The sequence below is a fragment of the Heliangelus exortis genome, chromosome 12 (genome assembly GCF_036169615.1).
Source record: "Heliangelus exortis chromosome 12, bHelExo1.hap1, whole genome shotgun sequence".
In the NCBI taxonomy this organism is placed as follows: domain Eukaryota; kingdom Metazoa; phylum Chordata; class Aves; order Apodiformes; family Trochilidae; genus Heliangelus; species Heliangelus exortis.
Genome location: NC_092433.1, coordinates 9,592,854 through 9,620,792, shown reverse-complemented (window position 1 = coordinate 9,620,792; position 27,939 = coordinate 9,592,854). Strand labels below are relative to the sequence as shown.

Genomic DNA, 27,939 nt, shown 5'->3' with positions numbered 1-27,939 from the left:
GGCACTGTGCAGTTAATCCCATTTTATTGTTTCCAGTACAAATGAAGTACTGCTTTCCAACAAGGGTCCCACTGTGTAAGGCTTTTGGTTTCTAACATCTGGCTCAGTTTACAAAATCCCTGACCTCAAAAACAACTGCCCTATGCTGGTCTGTAATGGCTTTTTGGTTATAGGGGCTTTAACGAATGATCTTTGTGAACAAGGCAGAGCACATCCCTCCACAGATCAAGAAAATCCTCTCTAAGTCTTCAAATCTCATTAACAAAATGATTGTACGAACAACGTGACCAGGAGCAGCTGTCCCACCCTGCTGCCCACAGGGAAACCCAAGCAAAGCCCAGGCCCTCCTCCTCCCAGGCTCTACTTAAATATCTCCCTGTTTAGGAGCCATGAATGTATGTGGCAATGCTGGTGCAGAGCAGGGTGACTCTGGCAGATCTTCCCAGCCTGGGGCTTCCAGCTCATATTTCCTGCATGTCCCCCTGTATTGCAGCCAGCTTTTGAGGGCAAGAGTATTCATAAGGAATTATTAAAGAATGGAATAAATGGAAAAGAGGTATCAGTTTTACATCAAAAAAAAGGAAAAGAGGAGAAGTGAATTGTGAACACTGTCAGAAGGCAGAAGCTGCTTCTCCCCAGCAGGCTGAGATGCTTCTCAAGGTTTTATCTGTGCTTGGCACGAGCAACTGCCAGGGAGGGAGGCCAGCAGGTTATATCCACTGCTGTCAGCACAAGGCAAAGCCAAAACCTTTAAAGACAAACACCAACCTTTAACAAAAAAGGAAGAACAAAACCAACAACTTAGAGCATCAAATCAACACCTCAGAGGCTCAGAGAATCTCAAGATCGCTCTGCAAAGACTTCAGAAAAGGTTCCTCATTCTGCTTGGGAAACTCAGGAGGGAAAAGGATGGCCAGCCACCCCAGATAGTGCTTAAGCCTTGTGCTTCTTTGCAGCTGGCTCTCCCTGCTTCCCCAGCCACTGCTGCAGGATACCTGCACTGGTTTTCTTGGGAGAAGGGCTGTGGATAAACTGACTCGTCCACCTGGGCACATCATTTTCTTTCTTCTGGGGAGAGCCCTCCTGGGAGTTCTTTAACCAGCCCAGCATCATTTGGCTGCTTGGGGTAGCTTTGACCTCCTGAAGAGACAAAAGACAGTGGGAAAGAAGTCAGCAGCACAGCGAGAGCAGGGCAGGCAGCCGACCACGAGAGCCGGTCCAGTGTGGGATGCCGGGGCTGGAGCCACATCCCTGCCTGCAATCAGGCACATCTGCAGGAGGTTCCCCAGGCTGCTGGGAACAGGCTTGTTCCAAGCCCCATTTCGCATGAAATTTGCTTCATTTGGCAGAGAAATCCTGGCACAGGGTGACAGTTTATTTCTGGAAATGGAGGGGAGGGAATCCGTTGAGGGCTCTGCACTCCAGCATCAAGCACAGGCATGGCCCACAGATGCTGCCTGCTGCTGCCCTCCCTGGCAGCATCATCCCTGGTCCAGGATGTCACCATGGCTTAGGTCTCCCCTACTAAGCCCCTGCCAACCCTCACCTTCTTGGCCCCTAGTTCGATGGGTGCAAGACACTCAGGTGTGTTGTTGCGGATGCTGTTGACAAAGGTGGAAACAGGGTGGAAAACGATGTTCTCCATGGGCTGGATGAGTTTAACTGCTTCTTGTGTTGGCACTTCAGCAAAGTCCAACCATTTCCTGATGGCCTCGTCCCCATCCAGGATGGCTGGCATTCTAGGGAACAAGACAGAGCCAAAGTCTGATATGGCAAAGCCAGGGAGCAAAAGCCAGGCTTCTAAGCTAGCAAGGAGCTCACAGCTTGGGGGGAAACAGAGAAAACAGAAACCGCAGGATACTCTTCCAAAGGTGGAGGACACATCTGCTTCACTCTGTTAGCTTTTTTGCTGGAAGAGGTGGAGAGGTTAACTGCCAGGTCCTGGTCAAAGGGCACACAGCGATCAAACTCTGGAGAGTAATCCAACTCTGATGATGATTTATGGCAAGCACAGGAGCCAGTGACCCAAAATGAGCTGGTTATGTTGTGGCTTTGTCTCCTAGAGGCACCAGGAGCAGGCAGGGCTCACTGGCCATGGTGTTCAAAGGCACAGGTTTCCTCTCTCACCCCTCCACAGCTCTCCAGCCCCCCACCTCCAGCTCTCACTTGCCTGTGATGGATGAAGCTCACGTCCTTGGAGGCATCCACGGTGATGATGGTGTAAGTGTACAGTGTTTCTCCTCCTGCCGGCGGCTCCCAGCAGTCAAAAATCCCAGCCATGGTGAGCAGCCTCCATCCTCTCCATTCCTCATCACCCTCCTCCTCAGCCTGCAGGAGAGAGGCCCCATCACCCTGGTCAGTGCAGGCCCATGAGCAGCCAAAGCATCCTGGACTTGCCAGTGCCACGGCAGGTCAGAGATCTGAGTCATGGGCTGAACTAATCTGAGGGTTTTCCAGGGGCACTTCTACTAATTTGAGGTAACTCCAGGAGAGCCTCATCTTCCCACAGGCAAACCAGCACCCTCCTCCCTTTCTGAACATTTGGCTGCTGGCTCAGACAAAGGAAGGAGGTAGTGGAACTGCCAGCCCAGTCCCCTGAGAGATGCATTGCCCACCCATGCAAATATCCGGCACGTGGGGAGCAGCAAGTGTGACAGCGGGGATGCTGTGGCACTGCTGACATCCAGGGAATTGCCAGCCACAGAGGGACACCAGGATGCTGATCCCACCCTGGAACAGAGCCCTGCAGGGAAAGAGAGACCCCCACAGATGGGCAGAGCTGGAGGGAAGGGGGCTTTTCCCAGGGATGCTGAAGGGAACTGGGCACAAGCATTCAGACATGGCGAGGGGCTCCATACCACAGTGTCCTTGGTCTGAGGGAAGTAAATGAAATATGGTTGCTTCCCCCCACTCTGCTGCTGCCACTCGTAGAAGCCATCTGCCAGGACCACACAGCGCTTGCCCTTGAGGAGAGCACCCTGAAGAGAGAAAATGCAAGAGAGCTGGGAACAGCCACTTTGAGAAGCCTGAGAGGGAGGATGGAGGCTCCTGCAAATCCCTTAAACTGCCCAGAGGGGTGCACAAATGCCACCACCAGCTCTGTGATGGAAGATGAGCTTCACCAGCAACAACCTTGTCAGTTCTTCTATTTTAATTAAATTCTCCAGCTCTGTAATACAGGGACTGGTTTATGAGGATTTATTAGGCAATGGAATGGACTGCCGGGTGAGGTGGTGGATTCTCCATCCCTAGAGACATTTAAAAAGAGACTGGGTGTGGCACTCAGTGCCATGGTCTAGCAACCGCACCGGTGGGTCAAGGGTTGGACTTGATGATCTCTGAGGTCCCTTCCAACCCAGCTAATTCTATGATTCTATGATTCCCCTATGCAGCAGGCAAACAGGGACTGGTACTCACTAGGGAGGATGCTTAAGCTCTGGTTTTGCCAATGTCAAGATCTCTTCAGGCTATCCAGGAAGAGAGCAGCAGCTCACCTTGTAGGAGGACTTCTTCAGCATGGAATCACTGCGGCAGTTGGAGGTATTAAATGGCATTTTGGAGGGGTCATCCTTTTTGAACCAGGAGGGAACCAGGCCCCAGCGCATGTCCATGAGGACCCGCTCGGAGGAGTCAGCATCCTTTCAGAGAAGGCAGAGAAACACTGCAGGTCAGAGCCATGTTGTGGGAGCCATCAGCATCCCCACAGCTTGAGAGAGGGGCTTTGCCAAGGCCAGTGAAAAGAAGAGACACAGGCAGTGCCTCTGCCAGAAGCTGAGCTGGGGCTTGCAGCCCCTTCAGCACCGAACCTGCCTCTGCTCTTTTGCAGGGATGCCACTCACAAGCTGAGCAGAAACAGCCACTACTTATGACCCTTTGCATACAATTAACAGTATTCCTGTAAGATTTAGTCTTTGGCAGAAAGCACAAGAATATTTAGCAGGAATAACTGCCTCACACAGGCTTGCCTGACAATTCTGGAGGAATTAACAGGCTTTCTCCAACAGGAAGTACCTGGACACACAAGCCCTCCAGCTCTTGAGTGAACAGTGATCTCAGGCTGCTGTTAAGGTCTTCAAGACTTTCCTCTTTAAAGCAAGCATCCCACAGGCTGTAAGCCTCACCTTCATTTCAATAAAGTGGCTTCTGCCAACCGGCTTCACTTTCACTCCTTGTGCTTTGCATAGCATCTGCCCTTGGACCATGGAGACAGTTTGTGGCTTTCACTTCTCCCCCAGCTCACTCTCACTGTCTGCCTGCACCTGCCAGACCCGGGCAGCACAGCTGGGGTGAGCAAGGCCCCAAGGGGCATCTGCTCCCAAAGAGCTGCAGTAGATACACATATATACCTCCTATAGGTGTGTATATATATAAGGATGTGTATGTGCTCAGTTTTGTGAAGCCTTCCAGAGCCTCCCACAGTCAAGGAGAGGCAAAAAGGGGCATCTTGCATGCCATCTGTGACCCAACAGCTGAACAGAGATGTAGAACTGAGCATGTGTCTGCCCATGGGCTGTATCAGCCCCATACTCCTCTATTCCACCAGCTTATCGGCTGTTCTTGTGGGAAATGTACAACCCCAAGGCAGCAGAGGAGGGTATGGCCCTCCAAGGTGGTCCCACCCCATCCCCTGTGCCAGTAAGGGCTGTGGAGTGCAGCACCCCTTTTGCTGATCCACTGGCACAGGGAGGAAGAGCGGAGGGAGCCCAGCCCGGGGTGTTTCAGTTCAGCACACCCAGCTTCACCCCACTGAACACCAAAGAGCAGCAGTTTGCCAGGCACCCTCTTACAAGGAAACCAAACGAGATGCACCAACAGTTGTATGGGACAGGTCTGGTGAGGCTTAAAATAGCCAGGTAACGGTTACCACAGGTGTACAGTTATTTTACAGCCCAGAAGGTGAGATTTTTTTTTTCTCAACTCTCCCCTACCAATGCAACCGGACACATGCAGTAGTGTTACAAAATAATAATAATTTTTAAAAGTTCAGGAAAGCAGAGTAAAACAATTATAGCCATTCTAACACCATTAATAAATTATATTTGATAATCTGTAGAAAATATAACACGATGCTGCAAGCATGGTACCGGCTCCCTGCCCTTCTTAGGAGCACGTAGATACTAAGAAGAGGTACCTCTGCAACCAGAAAATTCAGTACCTGCCATGTCCACTGAGCAAAGAGAAGCCAGCCCAGCCCTTACAATTCAGGCCGGGGACACCCCACCCCAGGAAGCACGACCCCGTTCCCACCACTCGGTCAGCCCCGAGCTGCAGCCCCCAGACACCCAGCACCAACCAGGCGCCCGACCCAATGGGCCGGAGCCAGGAGGCGGCCCCGGCGCTCTTCGTGTATTTTGCTAAAGAGAGGACAGGAGGGAGGTACCTGCTGGAGGTGCCGGCGGGAGAGCAGCACCGGGCCGCTGGATTGCGGGCCCTTGTTGTAGGAAGGCCGGTACCGCTCCGCCCGGATCCATTCGGGCTGCCGCCGCCGGCCTCCCCTGTCGCGATAGGCGCAGGCCCGGCGGAGGTTATCGGCAGCCAGGGAGCAGGCGGTGCGGCCGCACATCTCTCCCGCCTCTCGATCGCGACAGGGCCGGCGATGGCTCCGGTCCGCCCCGGGCCCTGGGGTAGGTATCAGGAGCCCTTCGCTCCGCCCCGGGGAGGGGGAACGGGCCGGGAACGGCTCCGCTCCGCCCCCGGGAGGGGGGTGGTGGCTGCGGGCGGAGCGGAGGCACCGCCAGCCCCGGGAACGCGGTCCCGCCCCGTGAGACAGGCGAGGAGAGACGTGAAATGGTTTTATTCGAACGACATAAAAAGAACAGGACAAGGTCTGGGGACGCGTCTCCTCCACCCACTGCCACCGCGACAGAAACCGGACACCCGCTACGAAACCCTCCCACAGCGTGGGGACAAAGCGCTTGGCAAAATCAGACCTTAGAAACGCCTTATTTTAATGACAGAGCCCCAGGTAGAGCTGAACTGCAGAGAACACGGAAGCTGCTGTAGTGAATGTGATCCCTATTCTGCTGCCAGAGAGAGAAGCGTTGCCCGCGGGGGCTCCGTGTCAGGACAGTCCGGGGGGAGGTGTTTTATCCCACAGAGGCCATGATCACATCCACCGGGAGCTCCTCCCCGCTGCGGGCTGTGACCTGCATCGTCACCGTGTCAGTCAGGACAAGGCGAGACCGTACCAAGAGGTCGTGGCCACCCCGGAAGACACCTGGAAGGGAGAGCAGAGCAGGAGGAAGGAGTGAGTGCTTCCCTGCAGCCTGGAAGTGGTTGGCACTGCCTGGCACGGGCAGGTTTCCCACAGGTAGTCTGGCAGATCCCCAGCACTGAGCCAGGAGAGACCCCGGAGCAGCATGTTTATCTTTCATTATAATGAAACTGGGACTCTTGCTGGTGTAAAACTCACTAAATCAAAGTCTAAAAAAACCTCCAGCTGAGAAGAGGTCCAGACACCTCTTCGGTGACCAGTCAACTCATCTAAGAGCTTCAGTACACATCCATTCTGCTGGGCAAGGGCCCTGCACCTTCCCCCCCAGTCAGTCCAAACCAGGATGTCACAGATCATGAAGACACCAAATTCTACCCACCTGAGCCTGGGCTTACCCCAACCTCCCCCTGCCACAGCACCCTCCCTGATCCCACCAGCTTCTCGGTACTTTGGAAGACACAAACCACAGCAGGGACAAGCAGGCTCCATCAGGAACTCCTGCCTTGATTTCTAACAGGCAGCTCTGTGTGACCTCCCCTGGAGCTGCTCCTCCAGCAAAGACCTGGCCCACCAACTCACCTGCCAGGTAGAGTGTGTGGGAGTTCTTGTTGTCTGGCACTTTATCAGATCGCTCACAGGGCTGCATCCCCAGGAACTTCACGATATTGCTAACTGCCTCTGTTAAGAAAAAATAAAACAGGCTCCATGCCACTGGTATCTTAACAGGGACACACAAAGAGACTCTAAACAGGACTCAAGCCCTCCCTAAGTATTAGGCTTCATGTTCCTTGTCCTCAGGGACACAGGGCACTGGCTAGAATCCCGTTTTTGGAGGCTACCAGGGAGGCAAAGGCAACACACAAAAGAAACCACCCCTATACAGCAGTTATCTGGAGCAGTGAAGGTGCAACAGACAAAGGAGAGTGAACGAGTCAGACAATCGAAGTAGAACTGCACAGACAGACAGACTTGCTTCTGTCCCCTTGCTTCTCTGGGGACAGACAAAGGACATAACTGGCAGGTCTTTGGAAGCAATAAGAAAGGGCATCAGGGAAGGTATTTCAATCCCAAGGCACAATGCAAGGAGGCACAGAGATGGCGATAGGACAAGGACACTCTTCTAAGCTACCAAAAGGCCCAAGTGTGTACAGGCTTCTCAGGAACAATAAAAGGAGTCTTTAAAATAGGATGTAAGAGAAGATGGCTAATGCCAAACCACCAACCTCATGTATTCTGCTTTTTGCATCTTTTTTTTTTTTTTTTTTAATTAGTTTTGAGTCCTAAGGTCAGAGCATCTCCTTTTACAGAGGGAAAGGGGAAGCCCACAGCTGAACTATGTTTGGGAGGTCAGAATGAGAGAACAAAGCAAGATGTTCTCTGGCCTTGCACAATCCAGAGCTTGGTCTCCACAGGGACCAGAACACTCAAATACTCAATTGTTTTTTTTTTAAATCTGAACTATCACAGTAGCTGTAGCTCCACATGCAACAGCTATGGTGAAATGGCTTGTGAAGGGTTTGGCCCCACTAGCCTTTCTGTGAGATCTGAAGTAAGCCAGAGTGTGCTTCCAGACTGCCTGTTGGAAAAAGAGGAATGTTAAGAGCTTTGCTGGGCTCAGGCACCTTCTTACCTTCAAGGGTTTTAATGGCAGATAAAGTAAAGGTCTCTTCCTTTTCATACTCATCACCCACTTCATCCCAGGCTGCTCCGAAGTTCGGTTTCAAAACTCTCTGGATGTGATCAGCCACTGTCACCTCCAGGTCTTCAAGCTGGTGGGAGACAACGTTCAAGTGAAACATGGTTGTTCTTAACATGCTCTCTTCAGAGTGAGCTTTAGATAGGATTCCATGAGATTAGGCAAATGTAGGAGACAGCCTCCACTTCTGCTCATGAGTATGTCAGGCAAGACCTGCACCTCCTGATTTGCTTCTGCAAACAACACTTGTCTCAGCCTGGAAAAGTCACTGCTCATGCCATTTCCAGGGCTCACAAAGCAGGTTCCTGTTCTGAGCACAGCACAAGTAAAAAGCTAAGAAACAGCTGCTGATGCTCACACAGAGGTAGCATTTGCTTCCCTGAAATGCACATAAGCTTATATTTTGCCTTTTTGGCCTATGGTTTTGTAGGCTGGTGAAGTACAGTAAGACACTCTCAGACCTAACAAGAGTTTGCCTGCTTGGCTGAACTGCTGTTGTGACAATGTCTGTGCAAGGCAGAACTGAGCTTGTCCCTCCAGAGCACATATAGAAGAGCAGCCAGTGCCAGAGCTTGCCAGACACCAGCCTATATTCATTTCAGCCAACACTGCAGGAATCTCCTCCTGATTCTAGTTGAAACGCACAGAACAGTGTTTTTAAGTAGCACTCAAATGCCTGGTGACTGGTGAGAAGCAGAGAGAGGGGTTAATCTTGCATATTCCTTTGGGAAAAACCCTCCCCCTCAGTGACTCACTGTGCAGCAGAGCCTCTAATCAGATTCAAAGCAGTGAGAGGCAACACAAAGAAAAACAGCCCCTGGAGCTAACAGGGCAAGCTGAGATCGTGTCACAACACCCCTTCCTTTCTGGAGGGTAAAACCTCTGAGAGTCAGCCCCAGTATCTGACCAAGCATAAGTTCAGCTTCTTCCATTGTGGTACAACAGCCATCCTGGAAACATCAGAGCTTGGAAGAGGGGCTTCTGCAGCATCAGTGCTCTCATCAGGCTGGATTCTGAGGTGGGAAAAGCCCCACTTTCCCCAGAGAATGAACAAGGCTGCCAATCTGACTGTATGAGGCAGGCCACTTGGCCATTAACTCTGCAACCATGGTGAGCAGCTCAGGGAGAACAAACGATGTCCAGCAGCCCCCTCTGCATCTATAAACCTGACTGTGTGAGGGATGGAGCCCACAGAGCACAGGCAACTGAGCCTGGAGGACAAACCATGGCCTCCCAATACATCCTGTACAGTCTGATGCCTGCCTGGAGACCAAGGGGAGGATACTCCAAGTAAGGCAAAGCAAGCTTTCAAACCCCACATCTGCACCCTGGGACAGGTACCACAGAGAAAGCAAGAATGCACTCTTAATATGATGCTGCCCACAGTAGCATCAGTGTTCTTGTTGTCACTTGCAGGGATCCCAGTACAGATCACAAAACTGTTTCTGTGATCAGGCAGCTGCCCATCTCCTTACCACATACTCATCCTCGTAGCCCTCATCATCCGTCTCCCCTGTGTTTGGGTCACAGTCCTTGACAGTGAACTTCATCATGCAGCTGAAGGTACAGGCCACTGGGGACAGGGGAGGCAAAGACAAAGCTTATATTACCACCAGATCCACTCTCACCTGCAGCAGTAAGGGATGGGGAAACATGGGGCAGCAGGGTTCTCCCCATCACTGTAAGCAGCACAGGCTTAACCAGTGGCCTAGAGAGGGCCCTCTGACTGATTCTGTCTCTCAAGGGCAAGGTATTTTTTTGTAATTTTAAAGCTAGCAAACAGTAAGAAAGACAGGCTCATGATGGTTGTACAAGACCATAATCCTCAATCATGTGCTGTTATGGATGAACCTCGGAGTGGTGTTGGGAATATTAAGTAAACATGTCCCACCAGCCCCTTGTGAAGAGGCAAGATCATTCTCTAGGGATCAGTTCCTGTGCCTCTGAAATGAAACCACCTTGCACTGCAACACAGCTGCTGAACCACCCTCTGGCTGGGAGAGGAAGCAATGACTTATCCTCTGTCAGGTGAACAGCAGCACCACTCACAGGTGAGCAGTCCCAGGGAGACCAAAGCACAGGTAAGGTCTGGCTCATGTTCTGGACAGTGACAAATGATGGGATGTTCAGTTCAAAGAGACATCCCTGAAAATCCAGTGGTATTTATGAAATACCTCTTTGCTATTCAAGAGCATCTGGGCACTCATAAACACTTAACAACTTGTAAACACTAACACTTAACAGCCTCCCACAGACTAACACAAAGGACAGGCTCAAGGACACGCTGGGGTGCATGGGAGATAACCCAGCAGAAAGTTGAATGCTCACCTGCCAGCTCTCATAGCACAAGGGAAGCTGAAGAAGAGAAGGGAGGCCCAACAGCCCCCAAACAGCAAATAGAAGTCATGCTCAGCATCACTCTGGGCTGCACCCACACACAGGCTATAAATATCTGACTAGGCTGCAAGGCAGGATGCGTGGGGGTGAGCAATTCAGTACACTTAATGTGGAGGAGGTCAGGAAAACACAGAGGCTACACTGTTTACCTGCTGTTGGATCCTCTTCAGACAGTGCCACCAGGGTGTAGCAGGTCCCTGGCTGGTTGTACACCAGGGTTTTGGCAGGTACATAGCCAATGACCTCATAGCCCTCTGTCGGCTCCATCTGCACTGTGACATTCTCCAGGATCTGATCATTCAGGGTGTTTGTGCAGTCAAACTAAACAGGAAAGGGAACAGCAGCAACAGCTTGAAGCTGCAAGCTATAGATCCAATAGCAGATTTACTTTAGGCATAGTGGGAGTGTGGTGTCACCCCCTAGCTCTGTATTTCAACAGTGCATCTCTCATCAGCTGCATGGTTATGGGGCTCATGCATTCTAGTTTAGCCACAGAACTATGACTAAGAACTACCCATTTAAATGCTTTACATGAAAAACTTTAACCCTGCAGTGGACTCTAATGCTCAAAAAAACATTTATTTCTCCACTTAAAATGAACTAGCACACAATTATTATCCAATGCCTGTTCTCTGCCACCCAGGCAGGAGCAGACATACATTGAGGGCAGGGATATGTCAGCTTCTGCCTGGTTCAATTCAGCAGTTAGTAAGAACTTTTCTTCTCTAAACACACAGTCCTTCCTCTGAGAAATGGCAATTCCCAGACTAACTCGTTGCTGTACAGAAATGTGAGTACTATGTTGCCAACATCTTTTCACTCAATGCTACAGGGACACAGTGCCCACAGCAGATGGGAAGATGGTCTTTGGTACAGCTCAATCAAAGGATTAGTTTGAGCAAGCCTGAACAAGCATGATCATTCAGCAGGTCTAAAATTACTGGTTAGACTTTGTTCCAGCTACAGTGACAAGTCACTTAACCTCATTCAATTGCATCTGGTGGATGGACAAGAGTAACAAAGATCAACCCCTACAGGGACTGTATGAGCAGTTCTGAGCTTCAAAAGAAGGAGCTAATGAAAAAACACTGCTTGAACTCCCTGAGACCCAGGAAAAGATGCTGGCACATTGATCCTCACAGCTCACATGTAGCAGCAGGGAGGTATAGCTGAGGCCAAGACATATGGAAACAAGCACCTGTACTACACAAGCTAAAACAAAATGCAGGATGAAGAGCTCTCTTCCACCTCGTCCCTTTCTTGGGTTCTTTTTTCAGCTTCTCAGATAAAGCTCCACTCTTTTATGCTCAAAGCAGGAACTTGGAAAACCCTGAGGGAAGAACACAGCTCCCCTTGCCAACTGCTCACTGATAGCAGCCCCTCCCAGTGCTAGTCTGACTTATTTTGATTGTACATGTAAGCACTGCTCAGCCACACACACACATGCTCCCTAATTAATTTTTTTACTGAGGCTCTGCTGCCTTGGATGAGAAACTAAGGACTCCTCCATGAAGTCACATGCTTTGAACACGAATATCCCTGAGCTGTTTCTTCCCAGTGGAGCTTTTAACTGGTAGGAGCTTATTTCCAATCCTCTTTCAGCACCACACGTCACAGCTACCCACCTGGAACACCATGTGGTTGCCAAACGTGTGCTTGGTGCAGCGAACCACGTACTCTGTTTCCAGCTCTGTCAGGGCAACAGGCTCTGGGGAAGACTTGAAGAGAGGGCCCAGTCCCCGAAACTCTGGGATTGCCCCTAATTGCTCTGAAACAGAGGACACAGAAACCATTGCTTTCCCTAATCCACAGGAAGGCATTAGCAGTGTCAAAAGCCTTATTTAAGCTGCCAGAAGCTGCTGCAGCAAGGAATTATCTGAACAGAAATCACAGAAAGCTGGGGGTTGGAGGGAACCTTGAAAAATCATCTAGTCCAACCCCCCTGCCAGAGCAGGGTCACTTACAGCAGGGAAGCACCCATAAACATTCACTAAAGACTTTTAAAATTAAGGGCAGAGTCATTCCTCACCCACATCTATTGCAATCTAGAATAGGACTGCAGGCACCCCCACCCTCCAACAGTGAAGAATACACTTAAAGGTAGGAGCCCATGTCACTCCCTGAAAGGAGATGGGGAAAAAAACTAGAGGGGCTTGGCAGGCTTATCAGGAGGTGGTTATTTTCTTCTCAGGCACAGGCACAGGAGAGGCCTTGCATTAGCTTACCTTGGAATATTTCTTGCCGTGTTGCTGCCACCTTCTCTGGCTGTTTGACTACAGCAACAGGGGCATTTTCTGCAGAAGAGAAAAAAACACAAACAAAAGAAAACCCAAAAAGATTTGAAAGTGAAGAGTAAAAAGTAACTAAATGAGAAAACAGATTAATATCTGGACAGGGATTTGACAAAGGAAAGGAAGGAACATCATTTCTCATCTTGCTATGGACTGGACTCCTGTAGCTTTGTAAACCTTTGGAACTGCAGCAGCTTCAGTGATGATTTCCAGGTCTTACCATTATTAGCTGAAACACTAACAAGGGAGCAACCAGATTCGCTGGCCTTGGGCTTTACAGAAGATGTAATCCCACAAAATTCAAACAGGATGGAGCTCAGCAATTCCCAGCAGACCCAATGCAGTCTGTTGTCTGAGGGCTGGAGCTGCTAGGGAATTACTATCTGCCTGCACCAGCATTTGGGGGACTGTTCCTCACCTGCTCTTTGCTCGATAACAGGAGCTGTGGCCAAAGGAACAGACTTCAAGTCAAAGGGTTTTTCAGAGGGCTCCAGCGTGTACTGATGCAGAGCCCTCTCCAGGCCAGGGATGGACACAGTCAAGCCTGGGGACAGAAGGAACAGGTCACTGAAACCACAGATAATGCCAGGAAAGAGGTGCAGACTTGTTTTGAGGACTTCCTTCATTACCATTCAGAATGTAGCCAGCATTAAGGGCTTTCTGCTTCTGCTCCAAAACATTCAGGTAGAAAGTGGCTCTGTCTCTCACTTCATTGTCATCATCCATCACACACCTGAGAAGAAAGTGGAAAACTTTCTGTAGTGCAAGGCAGCTGAGTTTCCTGTGACTAAATCCAGGTGACCAAACCACCTTGCTGGGCCAGAGGAACATGTGAGAGAAGGCAACTGGCAATCTACTAGTAATTGTAAGCAATAATCTGCCACACTTGGTTTCTCATGTCCACATTGGAGCACTGAATACAGTGGTGATCCCATCACAGGACCCCAGGTACCCACTGCACCTTCTCATATCCCCAGCTAGAAGAGAGCTGACATGCATGGGGATGCTAACAGGCTCTCAGGTGAACAGAATTTTTCACCCAGGACATTGAGATACTCTGAAGTACAACTCACCTTTTCAATAATACCAAGATACTGGGTAACATCTCCTCATTCTGGGCTCCAAATTTGGCCAGGGCACTTACAGCACCTGCAGCCCAAGTAATGAAAACAGAATTAGAAAGCAAAGAAATCAGCTGAAGCTTCCTCCATTTTCTGGCCCTGGTAAACATCCCATTGGAGATGCTACCACTACTATAAAGCACTACTGTGACTAGAAGGAGGCAGGTGTACTACAGTGAAGTGCTTGCAAAACTCCTGCTTAGTTTCAGAGTCACTGCATTCCCCCCCCCCCCATTCTTCAGCTGCAGACCACCTCTTCCATCAATAGAACTGCAGGATCTTTAATGTGCAAAAAAGATCTGATATAACCAGAGCAAATGACAATCCACAAAAGCAAAGGTCTACAGAGTTTTATATTTCCTTGAATATCTGTCACAGGACAGACAGCTTTCCACTTCTTACCTGCCCGGACTTCTTCATGCTCCAGGACAACCCTGTTGTAGATGAAGCGAATGTATTTGGAAGGGTTGTTGGTTTTGGGACCTTCCTGTCCCAAGAGGTGGAGGATACGAGTGGCCAGCACAGTGAACTCACAGTCCTCAATAAATTCACAGAGGTGGGACAGGCCTGTCTCTTTGCTCTCTGAGTTCTCCTCAATGATGCTGATGATGCAGTCCACGATGGCTCGCTTGTATTCAAAGCCACCCTAAGGAGCAAAAGGGAAATGCTCAGCTGGAATTCTCACCATATTTTGATGGACTCTGGACTAGCCAGACAGGAAAGAATTTCCATCAAAAATGTCACTCACACTTGGTGCTTTTAATGTCTGTTTGAAAGGAGCAGGGCAGTAACACTGCCCTCACTTTTGACCCTCTTTACACCCAGAGGGCCAGCTAACATTCAAACCCTCTTGCCAGCTCCTTTCAGAATGGCTGCAGTGAAAAAAAAAAGAAAAAAACCCCAAAAAGGTCTAGAAAAAAAGAAAAGAAAAGAATTCATCTGCCTTAAGGGTTTAAATCTCATTCAAAATCCTCTTTTGCTAGAATTAGTCCATAAAAGCAACCATAGGGGAGGAGAAAAAAATCCAGCCCTCTCCCCTTGAGCACCAGACATCAGAGGATGGATCACAAGAGAAATATATTAAGGATTATATCTGCTGCAGCAGGACCCAGCAAGCAGTCCCATTAGTGTGGGAAGACAGGCAATCAATACTTCCCCAGGCCCACCCCACAACCTGATGTGCTGTTAAGGCTTGCTTATCTTCAGTCATTGTTTACTACTGTCCTCAATACACAGCAGGGGATTAAACTGCACACTATCCTCTGCCAATTACATGCACAGTGCTGGGCATTTGGGGGATCTTTCTGGAGCTACTTTGTATTAAAAAAAGCAGAATGGTTTGAACTACAAAACCACATTCAGAATTATACCATCCACCCACAGAAAATCTGAGAAAGAATGGTCCATTTTTCACAGGAGGAAAATGAGATGCTCTGGTTTGTTCCCAAACGAGAGGCTGCAATTGGCAGAAAGTGATGTCAGAGCAAGCAGTGGTGCCAGCTGTGTTGCAGGCATGTTAGCTCATTTAGAAACAGCCTCAGCAAACCTCTGAAAGCTGTCTTTCTGCAATTTATGTCTGACTGAATGCAGAGAATGGTTATAGGTACTCGTGATCCCTTCACTGCCACAGCAGAGAGAACAGAACAAAAGCAGCCCCATGTCATCAATAAATAGGTTGTTACTGAATCTTTGTGTACAAGACAAAACTTCTTGGAATTTGCTGTCAAAGTACAAAAGAAAGCTGGTTCCAATGTGAAACACACACGCTCTGCCAACAGATCTGCTGTTGCCTGCATTTGCTTTGAGAGTTAATAAACCCCCAGAAAAATCAAAGAATGAAAACCACACTGAAAATATGCCTGGCAGCCTGTGGATATCTCCTGTGCACAGCTGGCCATTTCTGCCAGTTAAGGCTGCAGGCCTTTTCAAGAGAGGCTCTTACTGTACAGCATTAGCATTAAAAGCTTGATTCTCACAAGGACCACTGTGCAGTCCTGCAGTTCATGCCTACAAACAAGGAACACAAAGTAGCTGTCCTGCAAACTCACCTCTTCCCGAAGCATAGTGAAGAGAAAGTTCATGAGGACAGCGTGTTTGCGAGGGTACTTCTGACACAGTGCATTGATGGCCTGCACCACTACCACCTGCAGGAAGAGGGGGACAAATAAAAAAGGATTCTGTCTCACCAGGTGGGAAAAAGTAGTTCAACTGTATCAATTTTGTGCTGGTCTCTAGCCTGGAAACTATGGGCTGGCTCTTACTTATTCAACAAATGCAGTTCCAGAAGGTACAATCCTAGGGACTGGAGGAGATTGACCTTTATGGACTGGCCCCTAGCAAGAGCCCACACCCAGTCAAAAGAGGAAAGAGATTTAATCCTCAAAGGGCATCTCTCCAAAGACAGCACAGTCATGGAGTGGTTTGAGTTTGAAGGGACCTTAAAGATTATCTGGTTCCAAACCCCCCAGCATGAGCAGGGACATCTCCCACTAAACTAGGTTGCTCCAAGCCCCATTCTGCCTGAACTCTTACAGGGGGGCGAAGCTTCTCTGAGCAACCTGTTCCAGTGTCTCACCACCCTCACACAAAATAATTTCTTCCTAATACCTAATCCAAAACTATTCTCTTTCGGTCTGAAACCATTACCCCTTGTCCTGTCACTCCATGACCTTGTAAGAAGTCCCTCCCCAGCTTTCCTGTAGCCCCCTCAGGTACCAGAAGGTGCTTCAAGGTCTCCCACAAGCCTTCTCTTCTCCAGACTGAACCCCAAGTCTCTCAGCCTGCCACAGAACATGTGGCTTTGAAGCTGGATGCTATACAACAAAGGCATGGCTTAGGCCAGTAGCTTCAGCATATTTCTCTGCAAATCCCCTGCAGCCCAGCTCCTGGAAGCAGCTCCATGTAGGCTTCAGAGTGCACAAAGAAACATGGACAAAACCAAGGGGTTTCCTCAGGAACCTGCACGTCCTTCCTCCTCTCACTTCCTTACTTTGAACTCATCTGAGATTTCTGACATGAAAGATGAGATCTGTTTCATGAGACGGTCAATGCTGCTCTCACTGCCAGTTTTCAGCAGGGTGGTGATGGCCAGGGTGGCTATGCTGCGGTTGGAGTCTGTCACAAGGTTTTCCAGGTCTAGATTACAGGCAGTCACAGCAGATGGGTGCTTCATGGCCACCTTGAGCAGGGAAGGAAGAGTGGAAATCACTCAACACATGCAAAAGGCCCAGTTGGCAAAGCCACTAAGTCCCTACAAGCTCTTGCTCCTCCCTGCAATAAGTAATACAGACTGTACACGACGGTCAACTCAGACAAATATTTAATCTGAGGTTAAAGCAACAAGCTCTTCCTTCCTGCAGAACTGTATCTTTTGCTGGAAGAGTAGTAGTGATTACTATTTTTAACTGTTTCATTCCTCTCTACATATTAGGAAAAGAAAGCTACAAAGTACAAAAAATTATCAAGCCTAGCTGTGCACAACAACTCTCGGGGTGGAAGCACAGCAGTTACCAGACACTGCTATTCTGCATTTTCCTTTTTTTAGAGTTTGCAAGGTCAAGCGAAAAGCTGGAGCAAAAATTGCCAGGGAGCCAGCAAGCAGCAGCATCAAGGTTTGACCTCTGTTACACAAGGAGCTCCTTCACCATGGGGAGCTCAGAAGGGAAACCAGTAACATGTAAGACCACTGACACTCTTATAGGGATCTGTGAAAATTACTGAATTTTTATTCTTTTTTCTTATTTTTTCTTTTTTTTCCCTTCTGTGAAGTGCTCTTTGAGGTTTTATTCCACTCAGGAAGAAATGTAAGGCTGCAGCCCCAGGTAGGGGTTATTCACATAAAATCTTCATATAGTCTGCCCCCCTTTCTCTTCTGAAGCCTCCCTGCACCTCCCTGCACGAGAGCTCCCAAGAGCACTATTTCAGCCCCCAGGAGAACAGCTCCTACCTTGTTGAGGGTTCGGACGGCCGCGTATCTCAGCGCTGCTTTGGGGGAGCTGCAGAACAGCTGCAAAACTGCAACATGGGAAAACCAACACAGGCAAACACTCAGGCAATTTATTATGAAGTGTTTTGTACCTAAAGCAAGAGCTTCAGTGAAGAGACAGCTGCAAGCACAAGCTATCTAGAAGCACACTTAAGAAGCAGCTGTGAATTTACCAGCTTCCTTCCTCCCTCTTGTCCCCTTTGCTACACACCCCTGCTGACACCTTGCTCTTACTCACCCTCCTCCTCTTCCACAGTGCTGCTATCTTTTGCTTCTCTTGAAAGCCAATTTCTTCACCTCATCTTTCTTATTAGGTCAATTTGAACTGCTGCTGTCCATTTCTCTACAAGTCCTTCTCCTTTCCCAGGGCTGGCCCATGAAAGGCACCTTCCCTGTGCAGAGAGGTGACACACAGCCTTCCTACCTGCCAAGAGACCCAGCTCAGAACCCTTGGACTGGAATGAGCTGGGAAGGAAGGCCCCCAACACTCTGGCATCTCACACAGATACACTCAGTCTAAAGCAGGGAGATTTCTCAGCTAGAGCTCAGCCCCGTTTCACAGAAAAAAAGACTCCTCCAGTAAAACCACACTTGAACACCACGGGCAAATACCTTCATAGGAGCAAAACTATTCACACACAACACAGGCTCTCAGCAGCAGCATAAAAGCAACGAAGGTTGCATTAAAAGCCTGAAACTACACAAGGTCCTCATTTCCTGGGCTAATCAGCAGTTTCCATCACCACTTCAAGCCCATAATCCCCTCACCATTGCCATGAGCACCACACTTACCTGAGACAGCTGGAGCCAGCTCTTTGGCAGTGCAGTTGGGCAGGTTAACGATGGCAGAAGCAGCTTCATAGACCACCATCTCATGTTTGTTTCTTAGGCAGCTCTCGATGAAATCAAACAGGGGGCTATCACGGCTAAGGGACAAGAAAACCCACAAGAATTAACTAAAACAAAGATGCTAACAGAAATGAAGAATCCAGCAGCAAAACCAGGAAGGTCCCATAGCCCATGGAAAGCTGAAAGCAGACAGAAAAATCCACTGTCCCCAGATTTTGCAGTGGTCATTATACTGTACTTCCAACACGCTTAGGCTGGAAGTCAGGCTGCCTCCAGAGAAGACACCCTCTGCCTCACAGAATCTCCCTCAGCCCTCAGCCACCAAGAGCTGACTGTACACACCAAAAGCCTTATCCACTAGGAAGCCATGCTGCATACATGGTAGCCAAATAATAACCGAATCAGAGAAAATGAAGTAGAAGATCTTGATAAAGAACAGCTATGCCAAATAGCCCAGAGAAACAAAAAGGCATTTGATGTGCAAGCACACAGACAAGGCTCACAGAAGCCATCCTGTAACAGGCATGAAAGCATCCTGTATTTTCTATGCTTCCTTTTACCCAACAATAAGGGGGAAGAAGCTGCATGCTGCTCTCCAAAGACAGAAATAATTGCCCTCCTGAAACGTCAAGTGAGCCTGCAAGAGGAGACGGAAGTAGGACCTGAGGAAATTTTTCCAGCAGAGCAAAGGAGCCTCCTCACCTGCCAGCCTCTTCCTCCAGCAGCTTGCTGGCTATTCGAATCATCATGCAGTAGGCAAATGGTGACTTGAGGCCATGGCGAGTGAACTTGCTGAGCATTTTGTTGACTGCCAAGCGGTCATTCTTCCGCACATGGTAGAGCAAGCCCAGAGCATGATACTGTGCAAGGAAAGAGATTGTTATAAATCCTCAGTGTGCCCTTTCCCCTTTTATCCCAGATGTGCCTGGCTGAGCTCTCCCACTTTGCTCCACTCCCAGCTGTTGTTTGCTAATCCCTGTGTTGGCAGAGGATTTCCTACCTGCACCATGATATTGTCACTGGAAGCTGCCTCCTGAGCCTCGTTCACCCAGCGTTTTACCACATCATAACTGGTCTTGAGCAGGTGCTGAGGGAGAGACAAAGCCACAGACAGGCTGTGAGAGAAGGATGGAGGAGGCTTTGAAAATCATAGTTGATATTAAGAAGCTGCAAGCCTTCCCCATGAGAGTGCTGGCAACAGCAACTTATAGAAGAGAATCAGCATGCAGAGACCTGGCCATGACAGCAGTGGCCTCAAGAGGTCGACGAAATCTCACAGCGTCAGCACCAGCCTCTCAAGTTCACAAAGAATGAAACTCTGAAAATCCCAAGATATTCAATCCCACCACAGATAACTGCTTCCCAGCTTGACTGTCCCTCAAACCCACCCTGCTGGGAGTACCTACCAAGGAGGACACCAGAGAAGAGCTGGATACACTTGGCACTTTGTCAACAATCGCCTGCTTCATGTAGCGCTCAATCGCCTGCAACATTGTGCTCTGCAGGGAGAGGGAAACAGCAGCTGACAAGGAAAAGTTATGAGGAATGAACAAGGGGAGGTGCAAAGGCATGAAAAGGCGAGTGGAAGGTGGGATGGGATGAAGTAGGGAAAGATGAAGGGCTTAGGGCTGCCCCAAGGGGAAAGCAGTACTTACATCAGTGATTTGACAGAGTGCTCTCACAGCAGGGCCCCGGTAATTGTCATCCTTCCCAGTCATATCCTTGGTTAAGCTGGTGGAGAACAGGAAGCTCTTGACACTGCACTCCTGAGCCAGCTGCTCTCAGGTGCACTGCAGAGCAGCAGGCAGCCAGGATCACAGCTGAATGCCAAGCAGATCTCAGGCAAGTCCCAGAGGATGGGAAGGCAGGAGGAAAAGATCAGTACTCAGGTTCCAGACCCATCAGCAGGCTTTATGGGCTCCTGAACACCAAACAAAGCTGGAGCACATACCCCTGAGGAATTTGCCTTCCTTACTGAGAGGTCATTTCTGCTTGTTCCTGGTCACTGTGAGACCATCTATGAGTCTACAGTTCATACCATTACAGCACTTGGGACTGTCTTCTGCATGCTGCATAGCATTGGCCTTCAGCTGACCCTGTACCCTCAGGCTCCTCTCTCCCCCTTTCAGTGTGATGAGCAGCAATTCAGGAATGACTCACAGAGAGCATTTTGTTCCCTGGTGAGGTCGTATTCTGTGCTGCTACAGGAGCAGTAAATCCTTGCCTACCTGTTGAAAGCCTTGGGTTTTTTGCCAGGAATTTTCAAAAAGCTTCAAGGCAGTCAGACAAAGAAGTAAGAGCTAATGAAACAGTCTTTTTCAAAGGGGAAAAACCAGCAGTGCTGCCACACAATGTAACTGAGAGACAATCCAAACAGCCGTGGGCAAGGGACACAGGGACACAGCCCATCTCACATGCATCACTAGGAGTTTGGTGTCTGTATCTAATGGTATCCTCTTCCCAAGGAAACAATTTCCTCACCAAAGAAAAGAAAAGTTAAGTAAGGAAAGAAATCCCTATCCTCATCCTATGTGGGGACTACAGTTATGTTCAAGAAGTTGGCCTGGCGGCACTGAAGTACACGTGAATGTGAATGCAACAGTAACAAACAGCACCTGTGTTACATTCTGGGCTCCTCACTACAAGAAAGACTCAGAGCTGCTGGAGTGAGTTCAGAGAAGGGCAACCAAGCTGGTGAAGGGTCTGGAGAACAAGCCCTGTGATGAGAGGCTGACTGAATTGGGAATGTTTAGTTTGGAGAAGAGGAGGCTGAGAGGAGAAGTTATTGTTCTCTACCACTACCTGAAGGGAGGTTGTAGGGGTTGGGTGCTGGCCTCTTCTCTCAAGTTAATAATGACAGGAGTAGAGGAAATGGCCTGAAGTTGCATAGGGGGAGGTTTAGACTGGATCTGAGGAAGAATTTTTTTACTGAGAGAGCAGTTAGGCATTGGAATGGGCTGCACAGGGAGGTGGTGGAGTCACCATCCCTGGAGATATTTAAAAGCTGTGCAGATGAGGCACTTCAGGACATGATCTAGTGGGTGATACAGATATTGATATATATTTTATTCAGGGAGAATGTTGACATCTTAGCAGTGATCTTAGCAGTCTTTTCCAACTGCAACAATTCTGTGATTCTGTGACAAGTGAAGAAACTGACCTGCTGGTAACAATGATCACATCTTCTGCAATAGAAGACATCTCTTTGATAGTCAGGTAACACATCCTGCGAAGAGTTGGCTGCATGGAAAGAAGGAAGACAGACATCAGCTGAGAGGACCCCAGATAGGAAGGGATCTTAGTTTTCCCTGCTTCCAGGATTTTACTGCGAACATCAAGACCCTGATACCTTCAGAGAGCCCCAGTGCCTGAGTGTAAAGGATGTGAGTAATGATTAACAGAACACCTCTTTCTCTTCTAAATCTCTCAATCTAAGGGTGAAGCTGCAGAGATACCAGATCTAGCTGCATTTACAGTTTTATCTTTCACTTGTCATCCACATGAACAAGGAGAACACCTTGAAATCATTAGCTGAAGGCAAACTGTTGCTTCAAAAGCAAGAAAGCGAGCAATTTATATTCCTGAATCTGGTGATTTCTGTATCAGTCTCATGGTTTTAATGCCTTGTGGTTTGGGGGACAACCAGCAATGGTATAAATCACTGTGGCTAGGTACTAATTCCTGGCCTCCTCCAAGACTTTTAGCAGGAAGCAGAACTTTTTAACACTGGGCACAAATCATTGTGTATTCTGACTATATGCTTGATCTGTGCCTAGCACAATCTCAGGAGTTAAACAGCAACTCAGAGGGAGGAATCTCTGTCTCAAAAACAGAGAATGCTTCAGTTAAGCTGCTACAAGGCCTGGGAAGGGTTAGGATGCTGATTCTCTGTTTCTAAACTTAAGAAACTTAAACTATTCTTTGCACTCATACCAGGTAGCTCCAGGAGAGACAGTAAAGCTGATTGTATAAAAACACATCTCCAGGTTGAAAAAGACACTGTTGACAACTTGTTCCACCAGACAAATACAGAAAAAACCAACCAACCAAAACAAGCAAACTTACATCGTTGGACTGAAACAGCTTGGTCATAGCAAAGAAAGCTTCTGTAGCCTCCATGACACCAAGGTGCTCGCCCTACAAGATGTTCAGAAAGAAGGAAGAAAATCCTAGTTATCACAGCCAGCTTTAGGCCTGCTGCAGGTGTCTCTGAATAGGTGTAAATTTCTCTCCCTTACCTGGTTTATGAGATACAGGATTTTGGTGAGGATATGAGCACATTTTCTTGGGTTTATGGGAGTCTCATTGAACATTCGTGCCTGGAAACAAAGGACAGACAAGGATGCTGACACCAACACCCCCTTGGAAACACACTGACCACTGACACAAACACATTGAGAGTGAGCTACGGCAAGATTCTTAATGGCCCCAATTCCTGTTAAACATGAAATCCTTTTAAACAGCTGGTTCTGCAGTCTGGGATCACGAATCCAAGTGCAATTAAGGTTTGAAGGCCAACTCCTCATCACACTTCCACCCATACAAGTCTGGATTTGGCAAATGGGAGCCAACACCATTCACAACACTGCAAGCAAAGAGATGACACTGGAATAACAGGATCTGGGGACTGAGACACCTACCTGCTGCTGAATAGAAACAGAACAGATTCAAAGACTATTCAATAACCACTCACTCACTACTCATTACATTTGGAATGTTCAAAGCCAGTTTCACAATCTTCTTGTTTTAGGGTGAGCTTTCCCAGAAAATTTTATTCATTTTGTTACTATTTATAATTTTCAGTCTTTAATTCATCAGAGGCACCATTTCAACCTTCTCCCTTTCATTCTCCAACAACAAAATAAGAACTAATGGTTGTGCTGCCCATTTTGTTCAGAGGTACCAGGACTGTAGCAAACCCTCACTTCCTTGCTGAAGTTCTCCAACTGGAAGAACTCAGAAGAGGGAGAGACTCTATTAGGAAAGGGCACATAAAGAAAATAATCTGAGAATTTACCTCTTGCAGTACTGCACTCTTCTCCAGGTGCTGGAATGGGTTGGAACCCCCACCTGTAAGATAAAGAGAGTAAAAGTCATTCCAGGGATAATGCTATAGGAAAGCAACTTCCTAACCATGCTTCTACTTTAAAAATGAGAGAGAGCATTTCAGGGTAACTATTTTCATGAACACCAAGCAACCAGAGCTCCCTCTTTTACGTAATATTAATTGGATGTCTTCACAGCAGTTACTGGAGGCAGAGCAGACAGGGTATCTTCAATTTGTCATCCCCTCCAGAAGTAACCAGCCATGGGACTGATGAGCTGTACAGTTACTGTGCTTCACTGCTACCCCCACAGACCCATTTCCAGCTCCTGGCCTGGGAGCTTGCTGACAGTTAGAGCATCAGTAAGACAAGCCTAGAAACAAAAGCTCAGGTACTACTTGCCAGACTGGAGGGTCAGGAGTGCTTTATTCCTTCCTTATAAACCAACCAGAAATCCACCAGTAAAGTATTTCTGACTCTATGACTAATTAAGAGAACAAGACAGCAAACTAGAGAGTCTGGAAAGAGTAACTTTCATTGTTCCACTTAATAGAATAAATTATATTAAATAATTAAAACCTCACCAATTAAGGATGAAATGATCAGAGGGAAAAGCACCAAAGCACCAGCATTCTGCATGGTCTCTATAAAATCCCCTCCTAAGACATTTGTGAGCTTCAGCTTTTCAAAAGCTGCTAGTTTGCTAGTTAACGATAAGAAAGTTTTAATTAGTACCTGTGTTCAGCCTGGCCCTGGGACAAAGTGCAGCCATTCTCAGCCCTGTTCCAACTTTTAACAAGCCTGACCTAGAGAGCACAGTTCCTGGGCCCAGCTCCACTCTGAAATGGGCCTGAAGCACCCCTCATGGTGCCAGAAGCCTTTGCAAGAACAAGCCTTACACTTCAAGGCAAACACATCTGCACCCTGGCTCCTCCTCAGTTCATAAACTGCCCTTCTCTGGCATAGCAGAAGTTTGCAGATGCAGGAGGTGGCTGAAGAACAAACTTATGTGGGGTTGGGAAGAGAAGAAAACAAGGGGAAAGCAAAAAAAAAAAAAAAAAAATCAAAGTCTGCACCAGACTGTGAGCCAGTTCTAGTATAAGTATTTGAATGTGTTCCAAAAAACCTGACCAGCAGCACAGTATGTCCCATGGCCCAGACTGCCTACAATCCCTAAATCAGCCATGAACAACAGAGCATTGCCTCTTCACCTTTCACTGCACTAAAGATCTTGAAATATATTGTACATGAGGTCTTGGTCTTCACAGCACCCTGTGCCAAAGTATTTTTCCATCAGAGGAGAGAAAGACACAAGAAAGGCAGAGTTTGTGTGTTCAGAGAGCTCCTCGTATTGGATGACTAACAACAATTTGTAGTTATTTGCAGAGAAAGCAGCACTGACTGAGCCATGATCTCAGAACAATTATATGCCCATAATAACATCTCAAAATGCATTATTGAGAGCCAGTGGAAGCAGCCCATCCAAGGCTACCATCCATGGAAAGCAAAGAAACAGAAGCCAGGAGAATGGCAGGTGGAGTAAATGTTAAAAATCTTCATTTGAAACAGAAGCAACAGGATGAGAAGTAAATGCAGTAGAAAAGAAAAAACATTGGGAAGCATGAAAGCAAAAGTGGCAGAAAGGAGAAAGGGCATGAACAAAATCAACAATAGTCAACAGCAAAATAGAAGGAAGTGCATCTCCTGCCAGCCTTGGCCATGGGCAACACCATACCTTGAAGTGTGTGGCAGGTGCAAATGATCAGTAGCCCCAAAAATGAAGGCCAAGCCCCCAGTAGTTGCCTCACTAAATTCTACACTTACCAAGATGTCATTGGAGGCTTTGGACAAGGGAAACAAGGACAAAGCATTTAATGCACATTAAAAAAAAGAATAAGTACAGTCACACAGAGCAATCACTAAGATTTATGCTGAATCAATTATCTTCAGGATGCAGCGATGTATTATGCAGAACAAGCTGCATAGCAAGCATTACAGGAAGACAAAAAATATACCATGTGGCACAACCATAAAAGTAAATACTGTCTCATCTAGCTTTGTTTCCACCTGAATTGCACACCACAAAGAATATCAACCTCTTCCTTATGATTTAGGCCTTAAGTTTTATAACGTAAAGCAATCACTGTGTTTTTTTGGTGCTGTCAGCTTTTCAGACCCACTCTCAGTGGCAGCAATCTTGCTGGAAAAGCAGACCATGCGCATCAGAAAAACTGTCAGAAGCTACAAACTGATTTTACTCTGTGCTAGCAGCTGGTTTGAGAGTCAGGGAACTGTGAACAGGTCTAACATGTGCAGTATTTAGCCTCCATCTCCACACCTGGCGATGCAGCAGCTCACCTGGCAGCGCTGTGCCAATGCAATCGGTGTAACCTCTGGCTGGAGCAGTGAGAAGGACACCGGCACCCTGCTGGAGTGCTGGCACGGCGCTTCCCACTGCGCTCCTGCCCACACCGGCAGCTTCCCCCCTGCCCCTCACAGCAGAGGCCTCCTCCCCTCACAGCTCCTCTTTTCACCCACAGGAGGGTTCTGCCCCCATCCCCACAGCGAGATCTCCCTCCCCTCACATCTCCCCCCTACACACCGGGGGGCTCCGTCTCCCCTCACTCACAGTTCCGCTCCTCTCCTCTCCTCTCCTCTCCTCTCCTCTCCTCACACCCGCCCCGCAGCCCCCCCGGGCCCTCACAGCGCGGCTCCCCCCGCCTCCCCTCACCCGACTCCTCGTCCTTCTTATCGAACTTTTTCAGCATGGTGATGCCGAGCGGCTCCTCGGTGAGACCCTTCCCGCCCCGCAGCAGTCCCGGTGCCGATCCCGGTGCCGCTCCCCGCCCCTTCCTGCCAGGCTGTCACCGACGCCACCGCCCCGCGCACTGCGCAGCCGCGGCCCCGCCCCCTGACGTGACTGCCGGCGGAGGCTCGAGGCGGGGGCGGGGCTCGGAGAGGTGATTGACAGGAGGATGGGCGGGGAGGATGCGGTCTGATTGGAGGAGAGAAGAGGGGGCGGGGCCTGGGCCCGTGGGGAGGGAGGAGATTGAGGGCGGGGGGGACACAGCGGGAGTGGCTGTGGGATCGGTGTGGGGACAGTGGGCAGGGGGTAGGACACCCTGGAGGCGGCGGAGTGCGGAGCTGGCGGACACCGGGGCCACAGCTGGGCGGAGCCGGGGGGGGGGGGGGCACTCTGGGATTCGTGGAGGGGAGATGGGGCAGTGGGGCAGATCCTGGCAGGGCTCAGTGCCCCGGGGGGCAAGGGGGGCAGAGGAGAAGAATCCCCTCCTGGGGACAGGTGATTGTCACCCAGACTGCCCTGCACCGTCCCTGCTGTGACGCCCTCACCAGCAGCTCCTCCTATGTCCTGTGTCCCTTCTTCCACCAGCACCCTGTCATGCACCCACAAACCCCTGGGCCTGGCCCTGTGACACCCCCCAGTGTCCCCGAGGTCCAGGGCTGCCTGGACATCACCTGGGGCAGGTGAGGGAGGCAAAGGACTCAAAAGCCACCCTACCACAACCCACCCATCTGCTGGCACATCTCTTCACCTGCTACCGCCCCACAGGGAGTGGGTTCGGTCTAATCTCTTCTTCCCCCTTCCCAAAGCCAGAGCCCACCCCGGGGCGAAGGGGCTGCACTCACCCTGCGGCGTGTAGTCCTCAAAGAACATGGCTGTGTCCCCCACCAGCTCCAGCGGTGTCCCCAGCTCGTATCCCTTTGTGGGTGTCCCTCTACCTCGCTCACACCACTCTGTACTTTGCACGGGGCGGCCACGCTCTGCCCTGCGCTGCTCTTATCTCCCCCCCTTGCCAAAGCCAGCGGTTCTGGCAGCACACAGCGACGTCCCTGCTGTCCCAGAGCTGCTGTGGCCACCCTGGGCTGGGGGACAGCCCCACTGCTGGCACAAGGGGTGACATTCCTCATGTAGGGTTTAATGACCTCTAGTGACAGCCCTGGCCTGGGTTGTGCCCCTGCTGCAGCTCCAGGAAAAGGGAACATAAAACTGGGGCATGCAGGGATGTAGGACCAGTATAAACCACAACAAGTCAAGTTTGATGCCACCATTTATTGTGCACACTCAACAACTCCAGCTTCAAGGAGGATTTTGTGTGCTACAGCTACCTGGAGAGAGACAGCACATGGGAAAGCCATCCTGGTTGGATGTGGCCATCCCAGAGTGGGTGAGCCAGGAGTGAAGCAGGGTACAGAAATCCCCGTGGTGCCCAGGGCTGGGACCAGCTGTGCTGTGGTGAAGGCAAACCCAGCTGGAGCTTTTCTGCTGGTGCTCAGATGATGGTTACTAAACCAAATCCTCACGTAGCTGCTGCTCTTGCC

General features: G+C 49.2%; 2 protein-coding genes across 3 annotated transcripts; both read right to left on the bottom strand.

Annotated features, from left to right (window-relative positions):
* Window positions 1-7: 7 nt before the first annotated feature.
* HMCES (5-hydroxymethylcytosine binding, ES cell specific) lies at window positions 8-5,782 on the bottom strand. The gene is made up of 6 exons (XM_071755950.1): window positions 5,381-5,782; window positions 3,495-3,638; window positions 2,859-2,978; window positions 2,171-2,328; window positions 1,547-1,739; window positions 8-1,140 (listed from the first exon to the last, which is right to left on the bottom strand). The coding sequence occupies exons 1-6, from the start codon at window positions 5,561-5,563 to the stop codon at window positions 934-936; spliced, it is 1,005 nt and encodes a 334-aa protein (XP_071612051.1). The 5' UTR covers window positions 5,564-5,782; the 3' UTR covers window positions 8-933.
* On the bottom strand, window positions 5,780-27,393 carry COPG1 (COPI coat complex subunit gamma 1). 2 transcript variants are annotated; one of them, XM_071755948.1, is made up of 24 exons: window positions 27,247-27,393; window positions 23,571-23,623; window positions 22,792-22,872; window positions 22,619-22,690; window positions 21,714-21,793; window positions 20,209-20,284; window positions 19,960-20,052; window positions 19,554-19,640; window positions 19,256-19,413; window positions 18,497-18,630; window positions 17,666-17,733; window positions 16,709-16,897; window positions 15,768-15,863; window positions 14,122-14,365; window positions 13,672-13,747; window positions 13,228-13,331; window positions 13,017-13,142; window positions 12,533-12,601; window positions 11,933-12,075; window positions 10,457-10,628; window positions 9,386-9,483; window positions 7,845-7,983; window positions 6,794-6,892; window positions 5,780-6,217 (listed from the first exon to the last, which is right to left on the bottom strand). In XM_071755948.1, exons 1-24 carry the CDS (start codon window positions 27,272-27,274, stop codon window positions 6,087-6,089), a joined length of 2,616 nt encoding a protein of 871 aa, XP_071612049.1. In that variant the 5' UTR covers window positions 27,275-27,393; the 3' UTR covers window positions 5,780-6,086. The 2 variants fall into 2 exon arrangements, with proteins under 2 accessions (XP_071612049.1, XP_071612048.1); XM_071755947.1 differs by lacking the exon at window positions 27,247-27,393 and adding an exon at window positions 26,330-26,490.
* Between the last annotated feature and the right edge of the window lie 546 nt (window positions 27,394-27,939).